General features: G+C 48.1%; 4 protein-coding genes across 4 annotated transcripts; 2 read left to right on the forward strand and 2 right to left on the reverse strand.

Moving 5' to 3' along the window:
- Positions 1–3,380: 3,380 nt before the first annotated feature.
- PtA15_14A187 (uncharacterized protein) lies at positions 3,381–4,102 on the forward strand (the record flags this gene model as incomplete). Its single annotated transcript, XM_053162877.1, has 3 exons — positions 3,381–3,402; positions 3,670–4,004; positions 4,088–4,102. The coding sequence occupies 3 exons, from the start codon at positions 3,381–3,383 to the stop codon at positions 4,100–4,102; spliced, it is 372 nt and encodes a 123-aa protein (XP_053026860.1).
- A 404-nt stretch (positions 4,103–4,506) lies between these two features.
- On the reverse strand, positions 4,507–7,902 carry PtA15_14A188 (uncharacterized protein; the record flags this gene model as incomplete). The annotated part of the gene is made up of 5 exons (XM_053162878.1): positions 4,507–4,811; positions 4,913–6,270; positions 6,349–7,166; positions 7,326–7,808; positions 7,888–7,902. 5 exons carry the CDS (start codon positions 7,900–7,902, stop codon positions 4,507–4,509), a joined length of 2,979 nt encoding a protein of 992 aa, XP_053026861.1.
- Positions 7,903–8,183: 281 nt separating this feature from the next.
- Positions 8,184–10,055, forward strand: PtA15_14A189 (uncharacterized protein; the record flags this gene model as incomplete). The annotated part of the gene is made up of 6 exons (XM_053162879.1): positions 8,184–8,333; positions 8,405–8,569; positions 8,622–9,164; positions 9,229–9,337; positions 9,423–9,650; positions 9,724–10,055. The coding sequence occupies 6 exons, from the start codon at positions 8,184–8,186 to the stop codon at positions 10,053–10,055; spliced, it is 1,527 nt and encodes a 508-aa protein (XP_053026862.1).
- Positions 10,056–14,670: 4,615 nt separating this feature from the next.
- On the reverse strand, positions 14,671–16,998 carry PtA15_14A190 (uncharacterized protein; the record flags this gene model as incomplete). Its single annotated transcript, XM_053162881.1, has 6 exons — positions 14,671–14,761; positions 14,850–14,907; positions 14,997–15,086; positions 15,165–15,186; positions 15,259–16,511; positions 16,596–16,998. The coding sequence occupies 6 exons, from the start codon at positions 16,996–16,998 to the stop codon at positions 14,671–14,673; spliced, it is 1,917 nt and encodes a 638-aa protein (XP_053026863.1).
- Between the last annotated feature and the right edge of the window lie 679 nt (positions 16,999–17,677).

A 17,677-nucleotide genomic window follows, 5' to 3' on the forward strand; every position in this document is an offset into this window, starting at 1 on the left:
AACTGCACGGTACAGTCCGGCGGCGGTCAGCTCTCCACGCGTCGATCCCGGTATCCAATCTTGGTTGAATTGCTAAGAATAGTTGACTAACCTGCACGGTACAGTCCGGCGGCGGTCAGCTCTCCACGTGTTGATCCCGGTATCCAATCTCGGTGAGGAAAGAGAGAGGATCCCGGGCGTGCAAGTGGACCTGTCACTGACGGAAGCTAAAACAAACTATGTACATGTGATCTAAGTACATAGTTAACCACTATAGTTTGCCTTTGTGTATCCTGGACTCTAACACCTGTGAATCACTCCAGCAGGAAATCAGTTGACTACAGAAGCCCTAGAGGGACACGCATCCGGCCACCGTTTGGAAAAATCAAAAAAATGCTATTTCACAAAATACAGATGCATGAAACATGTACCACATGTATAAACCTTCCAACTTTGGGATTCCATGAATCTCAGAGCTCATGTTTTCATGTGAGAGCTTGAGAAGGCGTACCATGGGACCGCGGATTCATCAACAACTCCTTGGTCACCGGTACTGACCAGTCAGCCAGAGCGGTACACACCGGCCATCGGGAACGTATTCCCCTCGATGGCAGGTCCGTTTGGTCAGTGAGGGCTCCCCTCAATGGGCTGTCCTCTTGGTCATCGAGATGAGTATATGCTCCTGTAGATGAACGGAACGAACCGGTCATCGAGAGGAGTATGGTCTTGCAAGCCCGTCTGGGCACATACCAAAGTTCAGCCAAAAAAAGGCCAAGCGCGCTTGGCCGATCCCAAAGCCCGCTTGGCCAATCCCCAAGCCCGCCTGGCACACTCCCAACCCCCGCTTGGCACATTGCAAAGCTAGCAGGGTTTGGGACAAAGCCCCGCTGGGCCGATTTCAAGCAAGCGTGCCACGCACGCCAAAAGCCAATGCACCACATGGCTTCAGGGTTGTAGTGTGCTTGTCTCTCATTTATTTTTTCTTTTTCTCAAATTATGGTTTAAGGCTATTGCTTTCTGTCTATCAAACTACATACATTGTTGAGACAATTTTTTTTTGGTTTTTAGATGTTTTCATACTTTCGGAGCTTTTTTAAAGTAGTTAAAATGAAGATGCAGAATTTTAAAAAAAACTATGCGGCTGGGCCACTCAAGATTGGCCCAGTGATCACTTGGAATTCTGCACAGGGGCGGTAAAGGCGCTGACAGTGAGAAAAGAAATTTTGTGATTTCTCCGGTGTGATTGATTCATTGATTCCTTTTTTGATTTCCGAAACCAATGCCGCTTGATTAGGCGGCTCCTTGGATTGGACATAGTTTTTGATTGAGTGGAAACTGTACTCAATTGGATTGAGGAATGGGGAGTACGGAGGGAGAAACTCGAGTTTGATTGATTTAGAGCTCTCTAGCAATTCTTTGACCTCCTCGAAGCGGTCACCTCGGTGGATTGGTGCGTTGTCCATGATGACGACCAACTCCCAAGGCAACCAAGCACCAAGGCTACTGAGGAACAAACAAAAGTCGTCGGCACCGACCCCCTTTGCTTTTGTATTGTCGGCGTTGAGTAGTTCGTGGTAAACAAAGCCCTCGTCCAACAGGGCACCTATCAAGGTCACCTGCTTGGCCTTGGGCACAAGGCTCAAGAAAGCAGGTTGACCTTGATCAATCAAAAATTCAGCTCAAAAATAAACAAAAAGACTGCAAAAGAATCAGAAAAGAGGAAAAGGTACATACCAGACGGAGAGTATCCAAATGCTTGACCAGAATGGAGATCAAATCCCAATTCATCGACAAAAACAACCTTGCGTCCAAGGTCCAAACCATGTCGGTGTACAAAATTTGCCCGCTGCTCAATCAGGTGTGGCTCGTTCCAGGAAGCTGGAATATTAGTAACCTGTTTCCACGATATATCCATATCATGGATTAGGTTACTAACCGCCTGCGTCGAGACCTTGACATCAAAGCGGTCCTTGATGAAACTCGCCATCTCAGCTAAAGTCGTTGTTGATTTTTCTTCGAGTTGAAGGAGCAGATCCGTTTTCATTTCATCTGTAAACTTGCCCGGTCGTTTTTTCTGTGTCTTGACAAGATTGGGGTCTTCGGCCTTGATGCACTGTATTTGGCTTCGGGAGACTTTGAATGTCTTCATGGCATCAACGACCTTCATTCCATCAGTAACGTTTTCACGGATAAGCTGTCGGACTTCGGGCTTGATGACGGCGTTGGCTTTGCGCTCCTTGTGCGTCAGACGATCGTTTGTGTAGGTACGTTTTTCATTGATTTTTACTTTTGCTTTCTGGACCATTTCTTTTCGGAAGGTCTGTTGGTTTAGTTTTTGGAGCTGGCTGGCGAGTTCGCGGGCCTGTTCTTTCTTGGCTTGAATTTCCAATTCGGTCGAATCCATGATGTTCGATCCTGACATCTAGAAAGCAGTACAGTACAGAATGGTCAACAAGCAAAAATAAGTTAACCAGATAAATAGAAAACCTACCATGAAGTATTAGTCCAACCAGGCCAGAATCGAAGTGAAGTACCGCGTGATTGAAGTCGATAGTGATGCTTGGCGAGGCTATCGGCCCAGAGCTTGATTCCGGCCAAGCGGGACTTGGCTGTGTGCCAAGCTCTCAACCCTCCTGGGCACACCCCAAACCCCCGGTGGCGCTCGGCCAAGCGGGACTTGGGCATGTGCCCAGACGCACTTGCAAGACCATATGTACTCCTCAGGATGACCGGAACGAACCGGTCATCGGGAGGAGTATGTACTCCTCTAGATGGCCGGAATGAACCGGTCATCGGACGGAGTGCATACTCCCTCGATGATCGGAACGAACCGGTCATCAATCTACTCCTCAAGATGACCGGTTTGTTCCGGTCGTTGTGAGGAGTACATCACTCTCTCGATGATCGGTTCATTCCGGTCGTTTTGAGGAGTACATCTTTCTCTCGATGACCGGTTCGTTCCGGATCTTGGGAATTACATAACTCCTCTCGATGACCGGAACAAACCGGTCATCTCGAGAAGCACATCTTCTTCTTCTCGATGACCGGTTTGTTCCGGTCATCGAGAATGTGGCGAGTGACTATTGACGGCCGGTACGGGCCGGGCATCAACGGAGGTGTGGACTCCTATCGATGACCAATCTCCACCGGCCATTGATTCAAGAATCCAACTTCTGGTTTCATGGAATCCCGAAGTTGGAAGGTACATGTGGTACACGTTTCATGTATCTGTATTTTGTAAAATCACATTTTTTGATTTTTCAAAACAGTGGCCGGATGCGTGTCCCTCTAGGGCTTCCGTAGTCGACAGTCCACCCCGTGAATCACTCCGGCGGTCAATCTTTCACATATCGCACAGTCCACACGCCCACCAGGCCACGATCGAGGAACCCGCCGCCGTCATGGATCCGAACGTACAGCAAGGTACGCATGCTAAAGTCCTATGGTGGTGACTGACACTGGCTGATGATTTTTCACCGTCAGACTACACCTGTGAGGACGGTATGACCTACTGCAACATATGTCCCCTGGCCAGAGGGACGAAGAACTGGCGCAAACATTTGAGATCGGCCGCACACCTCAAAAATCTCCAACAGCGCGAGGAGATCAGGAGGACAAGTTCCCCACCCCCAACCCCCCCTGCGCAGGATCCCGGTCGATACCCGGAACAGGAAAGCTCGCGGACCCAAGATGATCTCGCGCAAGAGGAACGGGCTTGGGCGCGCCTAGCCGGATTGCTTGCCCTGAACACTGAGGAAGCCGAGCCAGATGAGAATCCACGCTGTCTAGATGCTGACCTCGCCAGGCTGCACGCCTCGAGGAACACAAACTCTGCTGATCCGCCTAACGCCGGGGCGATGAGGAGCGCAATCATTGTGACCGCTGTCAATGCCATCGCTGCAAATGACGACCGTCACATGGAGGACAACGACGAACCAATGGAGGTTGAGCGTCCTATTCTTTGGACTGACAAGAGGTCCGACCGGATAGACAAGAGTGCCTGGTACCCTTTCAAGAACAAGATGGTAAGACAGGCCTGTTGTATTTCCCATTTCCAAATCCTTCCTTGGTCACTCACCACTTGTTTGACATGCTGAACAACAATCAGAAATCAAACCCATAGATTTGTAAGCTTGACTCGATAGCAATGTGGCAACATAAGGACAACCAGCCTGTTTACACAATGGGGTTGGGGTTCAGTTCACTATGAAATCATGAAATAGCGTGGATGTGAGCGACAAAAAATGTTGCTTCTGGGTGAGACACTCGGCTATGCAATGCTTTGAGGAGAGCATGAGGAAGACTAGTAAAGCTCCAGTAGTACAATGTCCCATGTTAAAATCAAAGAAAACGTGATTGAAGCTAAGGAACATGATGGGGATCATACTTTGCTGACTGCGTGAAGACATAGGAGTAAGAAAGAGCATTCTTCGTCTTCTTAGAAACAAAAGAGAGGAAAAGGGGAAAGATGTATGTATGTTCGTAATGATATCAAGCATGTATAGAATGTTTTGTTTATGACGATGGTTAAGCAAAGCTCCAAAACAAGCCCGGGCTGTGAGGTCCTGTGGCTGATGGAGGATTAACTTGGTTGGGAAGGAATTTAAGGTTATCACGAGTGAGATCTGGAGAAGGATTGGACAACGATTGGCTGAGATTGCTGAGATGTGAAGTCAAGTAAATAGTCTTAATCGAGTCCACAAGTTCTTGAGGATGATGGTTCAAGTTATTCAAGATTCCGATCCCAGAGACGCCGATTTCGGTTTCATAAGCATTCATCGCATTGGCTTTAACATTTTTAACGATTGCTGACATCTTTTCTTCCTCAAACGCTGTTGCGATTGTCGTTGTCGCATTTGGTCATTGCAGGGAGCAAGAAAGAGGAACAAGTCAGCGGGGATCAGCGAATGAAGGAGAATTTAGAAAAACTGACTGTCGGGTATTAAGGTAATTGCACATCCACCACCACCAGCTCCAGTCAACTTGGTTTCCAAGCCGTAGGAGGCGGCAAACGATTTGACGAGGTCGAGTTTACTATGGCCAACGCCTAGGGCAGAAAGTAACGAGTGATTTCTGGCCATCATTAGTCCCAATGAATTGATGATTTCAGGCCTCATTTTCTTCAGTAAGTCAATAGCTGGCTTTTCAGCATTGGTCGAATTTGATTCTCCGATTTGAGTCAATTTTTTGATCGATTCTCGTGCGGTAAAGGTGATCTCTTCGATTTCGTCCAGGATGCGCTCGATATGCTCAGGATCATTTTCTTTCCGCTGAGCGACGGCAGCGACTAATGATTTGGTATCTCTTGGCACTTGGGTGTCACTGATCAAGATTCTGATCGCTCCGAAGCCCTGGATCTGTTCGATCGATTGCTTTTTTTGTTCGCCCCCCTCCCCGACTGATTTTTGGAAACAAATTGCTCCTCCGAAACTTGAGACCGTGTTATCTACTCCGCTTGGGCTACCATGCAAGATCTTTTCTCCTAGGAATGCCCATCGGTTGATCGTTTCGACATCGGCTCTCTCGATGGCTTTTTGAGTGGGCATTGCTATGTGCTGGTGGCTGTATAGTAGGGCGCTAGCCAAGCATACTGAGTACGAAGCCGAAGAACCTAACCCTGCTCCGATCGGCAAAGTAGAACGGATCGTGAAGACTTGCGATCGCCTGTTTTCCTTCGTAGCCAAATGCATGAACAAGTACAAGAAAGCATGTGCAGCTTGAGCCAGGCTAGTTGTTTCGGCTAGCTTCGTGGCTTTGATCCACACAGCTTCCGATAATTGAGGATCCACATGCAACTCGCCTTCGGCGGTAGGCTTGACAGTATCCCAAGGTAATGAATCGATGAACCAAGTGCAACTCCATCCAGAGTCAGGAAGGCGCAAGGTGACGCACTCGGCCGCGTGTGGTCCTTCAGGCTCGACCAAGCAGTAACAGCGTCGATTGACAGCAGCGGCGATTGCTTTCTTGCCATACACGACAGCGTGTTCTCCAAAGAGGATAATCTTGCCTGGTGCCGAGACCAACAGGGTGGTAGGGTTTGCTGAAGACCCGAGACAGTCTTTATGGGGTATCATCGCTTCCGCAGGAGAAATTGGTAAGGGAGTCATTCCGACTCGTTCGTAGCCTGAGTCGACCCTGGTCTCGTCAAGAGTTCTGATGGCCCCGGCCTCGACTAAGGCTGCTTGAAGGTCTTCTAATAGATCATCTGGATCTTCGATCCCTACACAGAGCCTGATCAAGTCTTCAGGCAGATTACGAGCGGCCCGAACAGCGGGGTCAATCGATGCGTGACTATGAAGGATATTCAAAACAATCAGCTGAGCTAATGAATGAGGGGATCAAAAGAAGTGCCCCTATCGGTTAGCTTACGACATCAAGCAAGGCATGCTGATCAAGCTGTTGACGCATCCGAAGCTGACGCTGATACTCCACAATCGGGCCGAGCTGACGATCTTTTCGCTCAATTGCTTATCACCCGTCTCGAAGCTGAGGACGGCACCGGGACCTTTGGCAAGACGGTCGTGTATCTCCTTGCCTTTGTGGTGGGCTAGACCGGGGAAGTTGACCTTGAAGCCCAGCTGGTCGAGATATCTAGCAACTCGGATTGCAGAAGCTTGCTGACGGTCGAGACGGAGGGAGAGGGTCTTGATGCCTCTGGTAAGTAAGAAGCATTCGAAAGGGGCCAGTCCGTTGCCGATACTGTTGATGACGAACGCCAGTTGTTTGGCAATCTCATCAGAGTTACAGGTCACCAATCCGGCCATCAAGTCGTGATGTCCACTGAGGTATTTAGTGCCCGAATCGTAGACCACATCGGCGCCGAATTCGAGTGGCTTCATCAGATAGGGGGACATCATCGTATTATCGACGACGATGATGGCCTTTGGGATGTGGGCTTTGACTAGCTTGATGACGGCTTGGATGTCGACAATTTGGAGGAGTGGGTTGGTGGGGCTTTCGAGAAGGACCATTCGTACTCGACTGTCTTTGACCAAGAACGGGCTGAGATTTTCCAGGTTGGTGGTATCAATATGGTGAGTAAGGATTCCATTGTGTTCCTTGATGTAGGCTAGCAATCGATTCGAGCCTCCGTACAGATCATTTCCTGCGATGATCTCATCGCCGGGTTGAAGGGTGCGCAGGATGACATCCAATGCGGCCATACCAGAACTGACGGCAAATGCGTGCTTGGCGGCAGAAATTTTCGCAACATGGTGTTCTGTGTGTGTGTGTGTGCGTGTGTGTGCGTGTGTGTGGGAGGGCGGGAGAGAAGTGCAAGTCAATTAGCACCGATCTAAATTTTCCTGTACTTCGGATTGGATGGAAAACAAAATACATAGACTGACGAAGGAAGGTCCGACTGGGATTACCACTGCGAGTATAGTCGTACGGGCCATCGACCCCTTTGAAGGTCGAACTTTGATAGATTGGCACGCTGCTCGAGCCATATCGATCCTGGTGGTCCGCATCGGGATTTTCGACGGTTGCGCAGAGGGTCGAGAAGCGATGCGGGGCAGGCTGTCTGGAGCTGGAGACCAATGAAGCAGACAATGGGTTGGGGGTGCTACTGTTCTCCATCTTGGAAATTTTTCTTGCTCGCGGACTTGGTTCTCTCTTGCGGCTCTGCGTTGGGCGGGTGTTTTCCTTCGGTGCAGCGTTTTGAAAGGACCGGCGACCTTTTGAATATCGAAGGAGAGTTTGACTGTTCTCGACGGGGATGCACTTCGCGGGACGAGGGCAAAGTCGTCATCGGACTCCGGTTTACACAATCTCACACATGCATCATGCGGCGCTTCGAAGCTCGCATGGGCGGATGAAACCTCGAAGAACTGCCCCAAATGATTTGATAAACCCACTCAACACAAACAGTTGAGCTTGCCATATTGGGCTGCTTCGTTCCAAGCACACGATCGGCGATTCCATGAGTATGTAGTCGGCCAGGCTCCTCGACAGAGCATCTCCTGTTGTTGCCTGACACGGTTTGGTAGATCCGGCGCTACATGTTATGTATCGCCTGGATACCCAGGCACCTGAACCCCAACTTCTTGACGCGGCTGGCAGTGCGGCATCGGCGCGTGCCATGTGGTGGTGCCGGCGGGACATAATCACGCTTTGAAATGGCCGGACAAAGGGCCATCTTGCCGCGCCCGGCTGTCCTCCTATCCTGGCCGCATGAATTGGTCAGAGTATACATCCACAAACTTATGAACTTCCTCGTTACCCGAGCCATTGTCGGAAATAAAATCGGCTCACCTGGTCCACCCGGCTCATCTCGAGCTGTTGGACAAAGTCTGGATAAGAGCAGTGAGGAGGCGCCGGACCCTGATGGGTCGACTTTTAGACTCATTGCGTCTGTAGGCATACCGACCCGGTAGTCCATGAAACCACCCAAGGGTCCGGCAGACCGCGTCCTACCGTGTACCAGAATCCCTCAGCAGTCAGCTGCCAGCCGCACCACCATCAGCGTCTGCGCAAATATCCAGTCATCCATCACAAGCCAACCGATCGCCATGCTCTTTCGCACTTCCTGTTTCCATTCGCTTTGCAGCGGCAAGGGCCAGCGCGCACTCAAAACAGGACCGGTACTGTCGTGAATACATTTTGCCCCAAATTCATTGGCTCGAGTTGCACTAACCATCCAGGATAGCTTCTCACTTTCCAGATCGTTTCCTAGCGGAGGATCGGCACGCGCGTTCCACAACCAAGATCTTCCTCGCCATCCGTTCCCCTTTTATTACAGCCGACCTCAAGAAGAAAAAGAGCTTTTTCGTCGATTGAAAGAAAAGCCCCATCTTACGGTCTTGCAAGGACCCTCAGCTTGTGGAAAAATCGCACTTTCGCGACATGTCACAACCCAGCTTCGATCTGATGGCACCCCAGAGTTCCATCCGCTGACCATTGGTCTTTTGGCAGTGCATAAGGACCGGTTTCTCGACGCCTTTACGGACGGTATGAGTGGATCGGCGGCGGAGGAAAACGTATGGAAGTATGTATACAACAGGTTGAAGATTCGTAGCAACAACTCCTCTTTAGAGGCAGTCGGAATCGAATCTTACAAACAAACGGCAGCCGCGGTTTTCAAACAAGTGGAAAACCATCTCAAGCCATCATCGTTTTCCTACGAGGAAAGAACCCCTGTACTAATCATCACAGAGGCAGATAAACTCAAAGGCATGGGTGACGAGGTACATCCCTTGCACACTGCGCGTTGACATGAAAGCATTATGTACTGATAAGATCGCATTCAAGGCAATACGGGCTTTTCTTGACTTTGCCGTTCGAGTGACCGAAGAAGAAGCAAAAATGCACATCATTTTCACGTCGTCTGATTCGCTCTTTGTGAGTTGGCTCAAACAACGTATGTATCTCCAAGTTTTCATCATGAGCATTCCGTCTCAGAATCACACATAAATATGTTCACCATTATTCTCTCAATGACTCAGGTATCAATCCCGCCCACTTCTCGACGCTTGTTGTTGGTGACCTGTCCCGCCAGCAGGCACATGATTACTTCCTCCAAGTGGTCAAAAACGATCGACAGCTTTCAGAAGAAGACAAAACTCTACTATCATCCGTGAAATTTGATATTCCTTTTAGGATAACCGGGGGAAGAATGTACATCATTAATAGATATGTCTCAGAAGTAAACAGTTCTGGTTATTTCGATGATCGTGCGTATGAAAGGTTCACCTAACCTGAACTCATGCAAACAGGAAGCTAATTGTTTTCACCCTTTCACTCCAGCTATGCGCTTTGGGGTTACAAGTAATGCATATTCCAGAATGACAGGTGAATTTGTTGGTGGTGCAAAAAAAACTTACGGCGGAGCAGAAGCTCTCACTGTTGGCCAGCTCCTAATCAATTCCCCTGGATATATACCCTACTCCACTCTGGTGGAAAAGCTGGGCAGGGAAGTTGTTGAAGAGATGCTGGAAAGAAACTTGCTTGATTTACGATCAAATTCAGACTTCTCCAGTGACCTGGTACCTTCTCCTACTGAACCAGTTTTAACCCCCACAAGTGAACCTAACCTACGCGCCATGGAAAAACTAGTAAAACAATTTCAGGAATATTAGAAGGTTAGAAAAGGAAGGTTACCAACATCATATCAATAAAATAACTTTCATTCTGGTGTGCTAACTCATAATATTCTTGTTATAGAATTAGTGCTATACGCAACGGTGGGCCAGCTACGCTAACCGTAGCGTTAGCGTAGCGGAATTCCGCTAAATTTAAGCGTAGCGTTAGCGGATTGCGCCTTCTCTGCGCTAACGCTACGCGCAAAGGGTGCGCAGCTAATTTAGCTGTTAGCGTAGCGTTAGCGCAGATGCGCGCAATTGCGCTAACGCTACACACGCAGGGCGCAAAAGAGCGCGCGCTACGGTGCACCACAGTGCTTTTAGCTGAAAAAAAGGCCTTTCTTTCCGCTAAAAGCGCTGTAGCGCAGCGTAGTGACTGTAGCGGCGCGCTAACACTAACAAACAATTGGCGCCCTGTTAGCGCCGCTGAAACGCAGCGCAGCGTAGCGGCGCTAACAGCGCGCTAACGCTACTCAAAATGGGTGGGCGCTTTTTGCCGCTACGCTAACGCTAAGTGGCCCTGTAGCGTAGTGTAGCGTAGCGGCCCACCGTTGCTATACGGCTGTAAGCTGCATTAGTTCTGTTACATCCTACATGTTTTATTCTTGCTGCTTTCAATGGTTTTGATTTTTTTTCCTATCCAACTTGAACTTGGAATGAAGACAACCCTTTTCTTGTCAGAGGACACTCCTTAAATCCACTTTTGTGAACAAAACTCTAAATTCTAAAAAAAAAAAAAATTAACATCAGGATTCAATTGAGAACACAAGGTGGATGCTTACAACAAAGGTCAGTATTTACCTCCTTCTGCCAGAATTTGTTCATGACAGGTACTTGACATCTATTTATCTTTTTAATTTTAATAAATTTGAAAATTCATTTGATAGTATGGATAGATAGTAAACAAGCTTTGTACACTGCAAGGCAAAATGTGGGAAATAATATCCAGCTTGAAGTCCAAGAAGGTTTGTGCTTTTAATGTTGTTGAATGATGATTTTTGAATCTAATTACATAGCCAATAACTCCCTATCTCATCCACTCAACTAAAATTGTGTAGAGATCAGCAACATGGTAATGAGCCATGTCAGAAGCAAAGTTGAAGAATTGAATCAACAGATTAAACATACTAGGAGGAGTAGCAAGAACTACTTATCTTATTCATTCAATCCAAATATTTTAAACATTGGAAAAATGTTAAAGATCCATCAAAGAATGAGATCTGAAAAATTGGATCAACAGATTATAAAAAATTGGACCAGTAAGATTTCATTCTCCTAGCTTTCATTCAACTGATAAATTACTGAGAATTTTGACAAGGGTTGATTGATTATTCTCACCCAGATGGGGAATCTGAAGAAGATTTGATCAAGGAGTTAAGAAAAATCCTGGGAGATGAAAACAAAAATGGAGAGCAAGAAGGTTGGTGATATAAATCTCTGATTGTGAAAACAAGGGCCAGGGAACTGAACCTTCAAAATTTATGCAATAAATTAGTTGGAACAATCAACCAAGATATTTCTGATTTGGAAAAAGATGGTGTGCATCATTTTTTATATATTTAACCGCAGGTGATAGTTAAGAATGTTTTCTAATATTCAATACTAATGACAAAAATTGATTAAAAATCCTTTAGGCAAAGGCAAGGAAGAAAATCTTTTGAATTAGAAAGCAATTTTGGTACCATTCAGCACTCCCTCACCCCCCCCCCCCCCCCTCAAATCCCAGTGAATGATGTTTTCTCATCCAAGTAAATTTCCTGACTGTTCATCCCATTCATCATAGTCATGCTAAAGAATCTAGGAATTGTACATATAATTTCCACTATTCTGAGACTTTCAAGCAACATCAAAGCATATTAAGACCAAATTTTTCCTGGAGCTCTACAGTTTATCCTTTGAAATTTTTTCACAAGAGAAAAAAACTTCTAACAATAACAATAAGAAATAAATAAATTGCTTATCTACAACATACATTTACAAGGTTATGAAAAGTGTAGTTCATTTTGGCCCATAAGGATGAGCACCTCACTAGACTGAATTTCTGAATCCCAAGGCTGTAAAATGCAACCTTCAAAACCTTTTCCAATCATAAGTAAATTCAGGGAGGGCCAGGATTAACACCAACCATCTGAAAGGGTTTTGAGAGGCATAGGGGCAGTGAGCTTTAGTGGAACAAGTCCAATATTGCCTGGGTATATGTATGTATATAGATGATTTATATGCATATGTGCTCCAAGCCATATCTCCGGTGTGGTGGTTGTTTGGCGTGGGGTGCCAAAGTGTCTGATAAGGTTTGGGCGCGCGGCTGCGGCGGGGCATGAGGGCTCTGCAGGATCTTCAAGCGGCAGAGGCGGAGCGCATAGGCTGGGCGCAGAGCGTGAGGTCAAAGGCGGCAGAGCTGCGGCGTGCGGAGCGGAGCGGACTTGCTGAGTCCAGGCATTCCAGCGCGAACTATCTAGAACAACGCGGCACTTGGGGGAAGCCGTGGCAGCTGGAGCGGGTTACGTCAGCAGACGTAGCTGGGGCGGAGGCGGCGTGTGGGATCCCAACACCGGAGGCTAGACAGGGGCGTGGATGATGGATGATTGGGGGTCGGGCGGCTGTCTACAGCAAGCAGTGGAGGCGCAAATGACAATGTGGGAGTGGAGGCATGTGCTGTGCGTGGGATGGGAGGAGGATTTCTATTTGTTATTTTCTTTTCTATTGGTTTATGACATGTGGTGGAGTTTTCTCATGGTTCATTTTTCTATGGTGAAGCAATGGAGAGTTGTCTATATGAGGGGAGGGTGTTTTCCCCCTGCAGGGGAACTCATCATGATCTTTTGATGGACCTTTTTTTATTATTATTGTTGCAGATTCTTACTTTACTGGCGGATATTGATTGCGGAGGAGTTTTATTATGGCTATCTTTTCTTTACGGTACTTTGAGCGGTGTTTTACAGACTTCTGCCTTCTTGTTTGAGTGTCTTATTATTATTATGATTGCTTTGCGGATACTTTACGTCTGCAGAGCTATGTTGATGCTCTTGCTATGCAGAGTTTGGAGTATCCCTTGACTACTCCGGATTATCTTGCGTAAAAGAAGGCCGCACCGGACATTTTGTCACGGTGGGACACTTCTTTCTACCACACTGGCCAAAATGATCCACCAGGTTAGGCGGAATAATCCCTCACAAGGAGCTCCCCTGGAGAAAAAATCCCTCATCCTTCAATTTATAAGGAGGCCCCTTTCCTGCCCATCTGATCTTTTTCCCCATCAGCCTACAGATGTTTGGTCACATATGGTAGTTTAGTCAGTAGTGTGGTCATTAGTGGTGTTAGTATTTAGTCCAAGTAGTGTGGGAGTGTAGTAGCAGTATTAGTGTGTCAGCAGTAGTAGATCAAAACAGATCTCAACAAAAAAATTGAGTTTAACAGCTTATCATCAACTGTAGAATATTTACATTAGCAATTGTGTGCAACAACAGCCTTGTAATAGAAGTATAACAAATCCAGTATATTGCCCACCTACGCAGAAGTTGAAGCAGATTTACTAGCTTATTGAATAAAGTGATCTAGGTCTGATAGAGATTACTATATAAAAGTAAGATCTATCTTGGAATCAGCCATCTCTTTATAAATATTGACTGCAAGACTTATCATTTGGATAGTATTATTAGAGGGGCAGGTCTTTTAAACCATCCATAAGTTGTTATAGCCTTTCAACCTATTAGCAATTTATTTCCCCCTCAGTGGATAGTTCACCAAATTATATTCAGTGTCCCACAAGAGTCCCTACATCTGGTGTCCCAGGTTGCCGTAGGCGGTTGTCTCTCTAGTGAATCAGAACTTTATCCATCTTACTGCTCAAGTGTCACTAGACTTTTGTCTGTGAGCCTCAGTGTTCATCTTGCGTCCTGAAAGAGGGAGTCAAATAGCAAGATCCTCGCGTCTACTCAACGCAGAATTAATCATTTGTATTTCTCTACACCCGGTTCATCAAACCTCCTCAAAAAATACATATTTAAATAAAAGTGCAAAAAGCGCCCACAATAAGGACAACAATGAGGAAATACATCAGCACAAAGAGAGGTGTTTAGAGGTGCGACCGCGCCGCCGGCCGATCGATCACTCTCGGGACGCGGGTGGGGGCGATAATGAAGACGGGTGTCCGTGATCTTGCCAAACAAAAGAGACATAACTAATACAAAATTCGTACAAACAGAACAAAGAGAGAGCGATAAATAGTGTTAAGTATTTAGTTTCAAAGTGGTACGAACAACAACAAAAGGTAGTCTACATTGGTGTGCGAGATACGAATAAAGTACACGCGGAGATACTTATACAGAGAGCGCCGGCGGGTTCTTGGAGCGACTTCTGGGTCTCTCGACGTATATGTGTACTGATATATGAAACGAGAAGAAGCACACATGAGGGTGTGTCTGCGATGGTCTTCTCAGGTTTCAACAACTTCGAAAGGCTTTTTTTGATAAGGAGTAGGACGTAGGAGAGAGAGAGAGAGAAAGGGATTTCAATGAGATGGTCCAAGTCGCCTTGCGATGGTTGGACACAGGTCATGGTTGTGTCGAGGCCACGAGGCACGCTATTCCGGCGAGAGAGAAGCGACGGTCGACTAGGTTGACAGGTCATGGGCGACCAGGAACAGCAACTCGCCGTTGTAAACACCGTTGATCAATTCGTGCTTCACACACAGATCCGTCGGCCTGCATATGAAGGTAACCATCATCCAAAAAAAAACCCCCGCTTTTAGTTCGATCTGGGCGGGTTTTGGATCTGCGGCTGGGGACGCACCAGGTTAAGCTGAGAGCTATAAGCCAGCCCAGCACAAACTTGAGCCACCCAATCGGATCTGAACAATTTTCGAAAAGAAATTTGTCAGGGAAGGGCGCAGCTGCATGTGGCTTGATGCGCCGGCCAAGGATGGGAAAAGCGGCCTACCAGTCATCTCGGCTACGCCCATGTGCTCTTGGGTTTTCTTCCACAACGCCGCCGGACCCACTTTGTCCGGAGTATGGTCTTTATCTACATCTACACGAAGCAAAAAATCATAATATTATTATTTCTTTGCAGAAGGGTCCAATGAAACTACAATTGTGAGCTTCTTACGCGATATGTCGTGCGGGTCGATCTGGAACAAAAATGGAGCAGGTTTCAGCGATTTTATTCAAGGAATTGATGGAGGAGAGGAATGTGGTCTCACGTTGATTGAGCTGGGGGAGGATTTGGAGAGATGGGGGCCTAGCGGCAATTGGCATCTGCCCAAGACGTCGGGGAGGAGCCAGGAGCCCATTCCGATGAAGGGGGAGAAGAGGGCATGGAGGGCGAGGGTGGCAGCGGCGGCCCAGAGCAAGCCGAAGCCGAGGCGACGGAAAGCGCGCCAGGTGTCCAAGGGGTCCAACAAGCCATCCTGGTCCTGGTCGAAGTAGCTCAGATAGATCTGCAGGAGGTCCGGGTCCAGGTCGGCTGGCCGGGCGTTGAGGTGCTGGATGTCGACGATCGATTGGAGACAGCGTTGGGCGTGTTGGAAGCCCATCGAGTCCCGGTGTGGGTGGCGCGCGTCTTCGTCATGCGAGGCCGTACTGGACTGGTCTGATCCGGCTTCATCGGGCCCATCTGCCGCGCGTTGGTCGGCGGAGTGGCTGCTGGTACCGTTCGGGCGGCGGTGGCGCGGCTTCTTGACCATCCCGCCCCCGGGACCATCGTACAGCCTTTGTTGGGCATCAAAGTCGAACTGGTCGGCCGCCCCAGACATCTCGCGCCGGATCGATTTGTGCTTGGGGTGCACATCCCCGTGCTCCTCAGTCTCCTCAGGCCTGCTCTGCTTACGGTGGTTCTGGTGCCCACCAGCTTCGGGCCTCGGGGCATCCGCAGATGGGTCGGCCGCGGCCGCATTAGTAAACTTGACGTGTTTGGTGGGCTTTTTGTGAGAGTTTGGGAGGCTCTTCGAGAGGCCATTCTCTGAGTTGGCTGAGGGCGTCTCAGGCTCCTTATGATCGCTAGATTTACTTTCGCTCGAATCCTTCGGTCTCCCGTTTTGGGGATGAGTGGGCTTCGATGCGATTTTCGCGGGGGCGGGATCATCCTCTGGATGTTGCTGTTGAGGAGCGGTGTCAGGTTCCTTATGATGTTCACTCGACTCTTTTGGTATCCCGTTTTGTGGATAAGTGGGCTCCGATGCCACTTTTTCTGGTGTGTGATCATCCTCTGGATTTTGGTGTTGATTTGCGGGCGGGGGGTCGTCTGAATGACTGTTGGTGGTGCTCGGCTTGTTGGAGGCCTGCTGACTCTTCTTGGACTCAGCTTTCGACTTGGCCGTTGGATCAGGATGGTTTTCGACATCAAGCTCCACAGAGCCTGGAACACGATGAGCTCCTGGGGTTTGCTTGGAATTTTGGTCTTTGGTAGACTTGTTAGGACGGCCAGTCTCGTTGGAGGTGTTCGAGTGGTGTTGGTCTAGTTCACGCGGACAGATGGGTGGGAAAGCAGTCAGGAGAGCTTTCCATGCGAGTGGAGTATAAAGGATGACTGGAGACATACTGGAGTTTGATTCAGGGCGGTTAACAGATCGCTCGGTCAGTGGAGCGAAGTCCGAGTTGCTGGCAGCACTCTTGACCGAAGACGGAAGCTCGTTGGCCTTGGCAGGCTGGTGATCGGATGAGTTCTTCTGCGCGCTGCCAGCAGCGGTCGATGCCTGTTTAGACGGTCGATTGGGAGGGTCTGAGTCTGCCGGCTGTTTATGGTCTGCTTGTGAGGGGCCATTGGAGGCGGGTTTGGAGGAGGGGGTAGGGGGAGTGCTGCGGTTGAGTTGGTTGGGAGTGCTCTGGGTGGAATGGTCAGCTGAGTTGAGCTTGGATGGGCTGGGGCTGGGTGTGGTGGCAGTTCCCTGGTCTGGTTTAGCGCGACGCTTCTTGGTGTTGTTGGGCTTGCGCTTGGGAGGCATCGTGGGGGATGGTGAGGGCGAAGATGTAAATAAATATGTATGGGGAGAAAGAAGATGGAGGAAGTTGGTTGTCTGGTCAGTCTGAGCAGTTGACCATCTGATCGGTAAAAAAACAGAAAAACAGCTTGCTCCCCCGGACTACTTATCCGGACAACCCCATCCCATCCTGCATCCAGCTTTGTAATCAATTAATCCATTTAAAGACCTTTCTCGATCGACCTCACGCGATTCTTGCAAAATCTGCAGTTCATATCAGAGCGGAGCCCCCCAAAAAAATCAAGATAAATGTTGTCTTTTCCGTAAAGCTTGGAGAATTTCTCAAATTTTCTGTTTTTGTTGACCAAGGGAAATGCCATATTTTTCATATCTGTGAGCCTGAGGTATTAGGGTTTTTCGGGGAACCGGGGATAACGGAAAACTACAGACGAGCTACCAGAATTTCCGGACCTGTTTTCAAGGTCTAGTATCCTTTTACAGTGTAACTTTGAAGATGTTTTGGTAATAGGCTTTGCGCGGGTGCAAGGTGGTTTGATTTGTAAATGAGATTGATTTCAAGTTTTGAAGAAGGCAATGATACAAAGATTTTGCCACGAGGAAAGGAGCTTCCTGGTGGCTACAAGGAATTATTTATAATCTAACAACCAGCGAGGAAATTTCCAGAAATGACTACAAAGCAAGG

The sequence above is a fragment of the Puccinia triticina genome, chromosome 14A, assembly GCF_026914185.1.
Source record: "Puccinia triticina chromosome 14A, complete sequence".
Lineage (NCBI taxonomy): Eukaryota > Fungi > Basidiomycota > Pucciniomycetes > Pucciniales > Pucciniaceae > Puccinia > Puccinia triticina.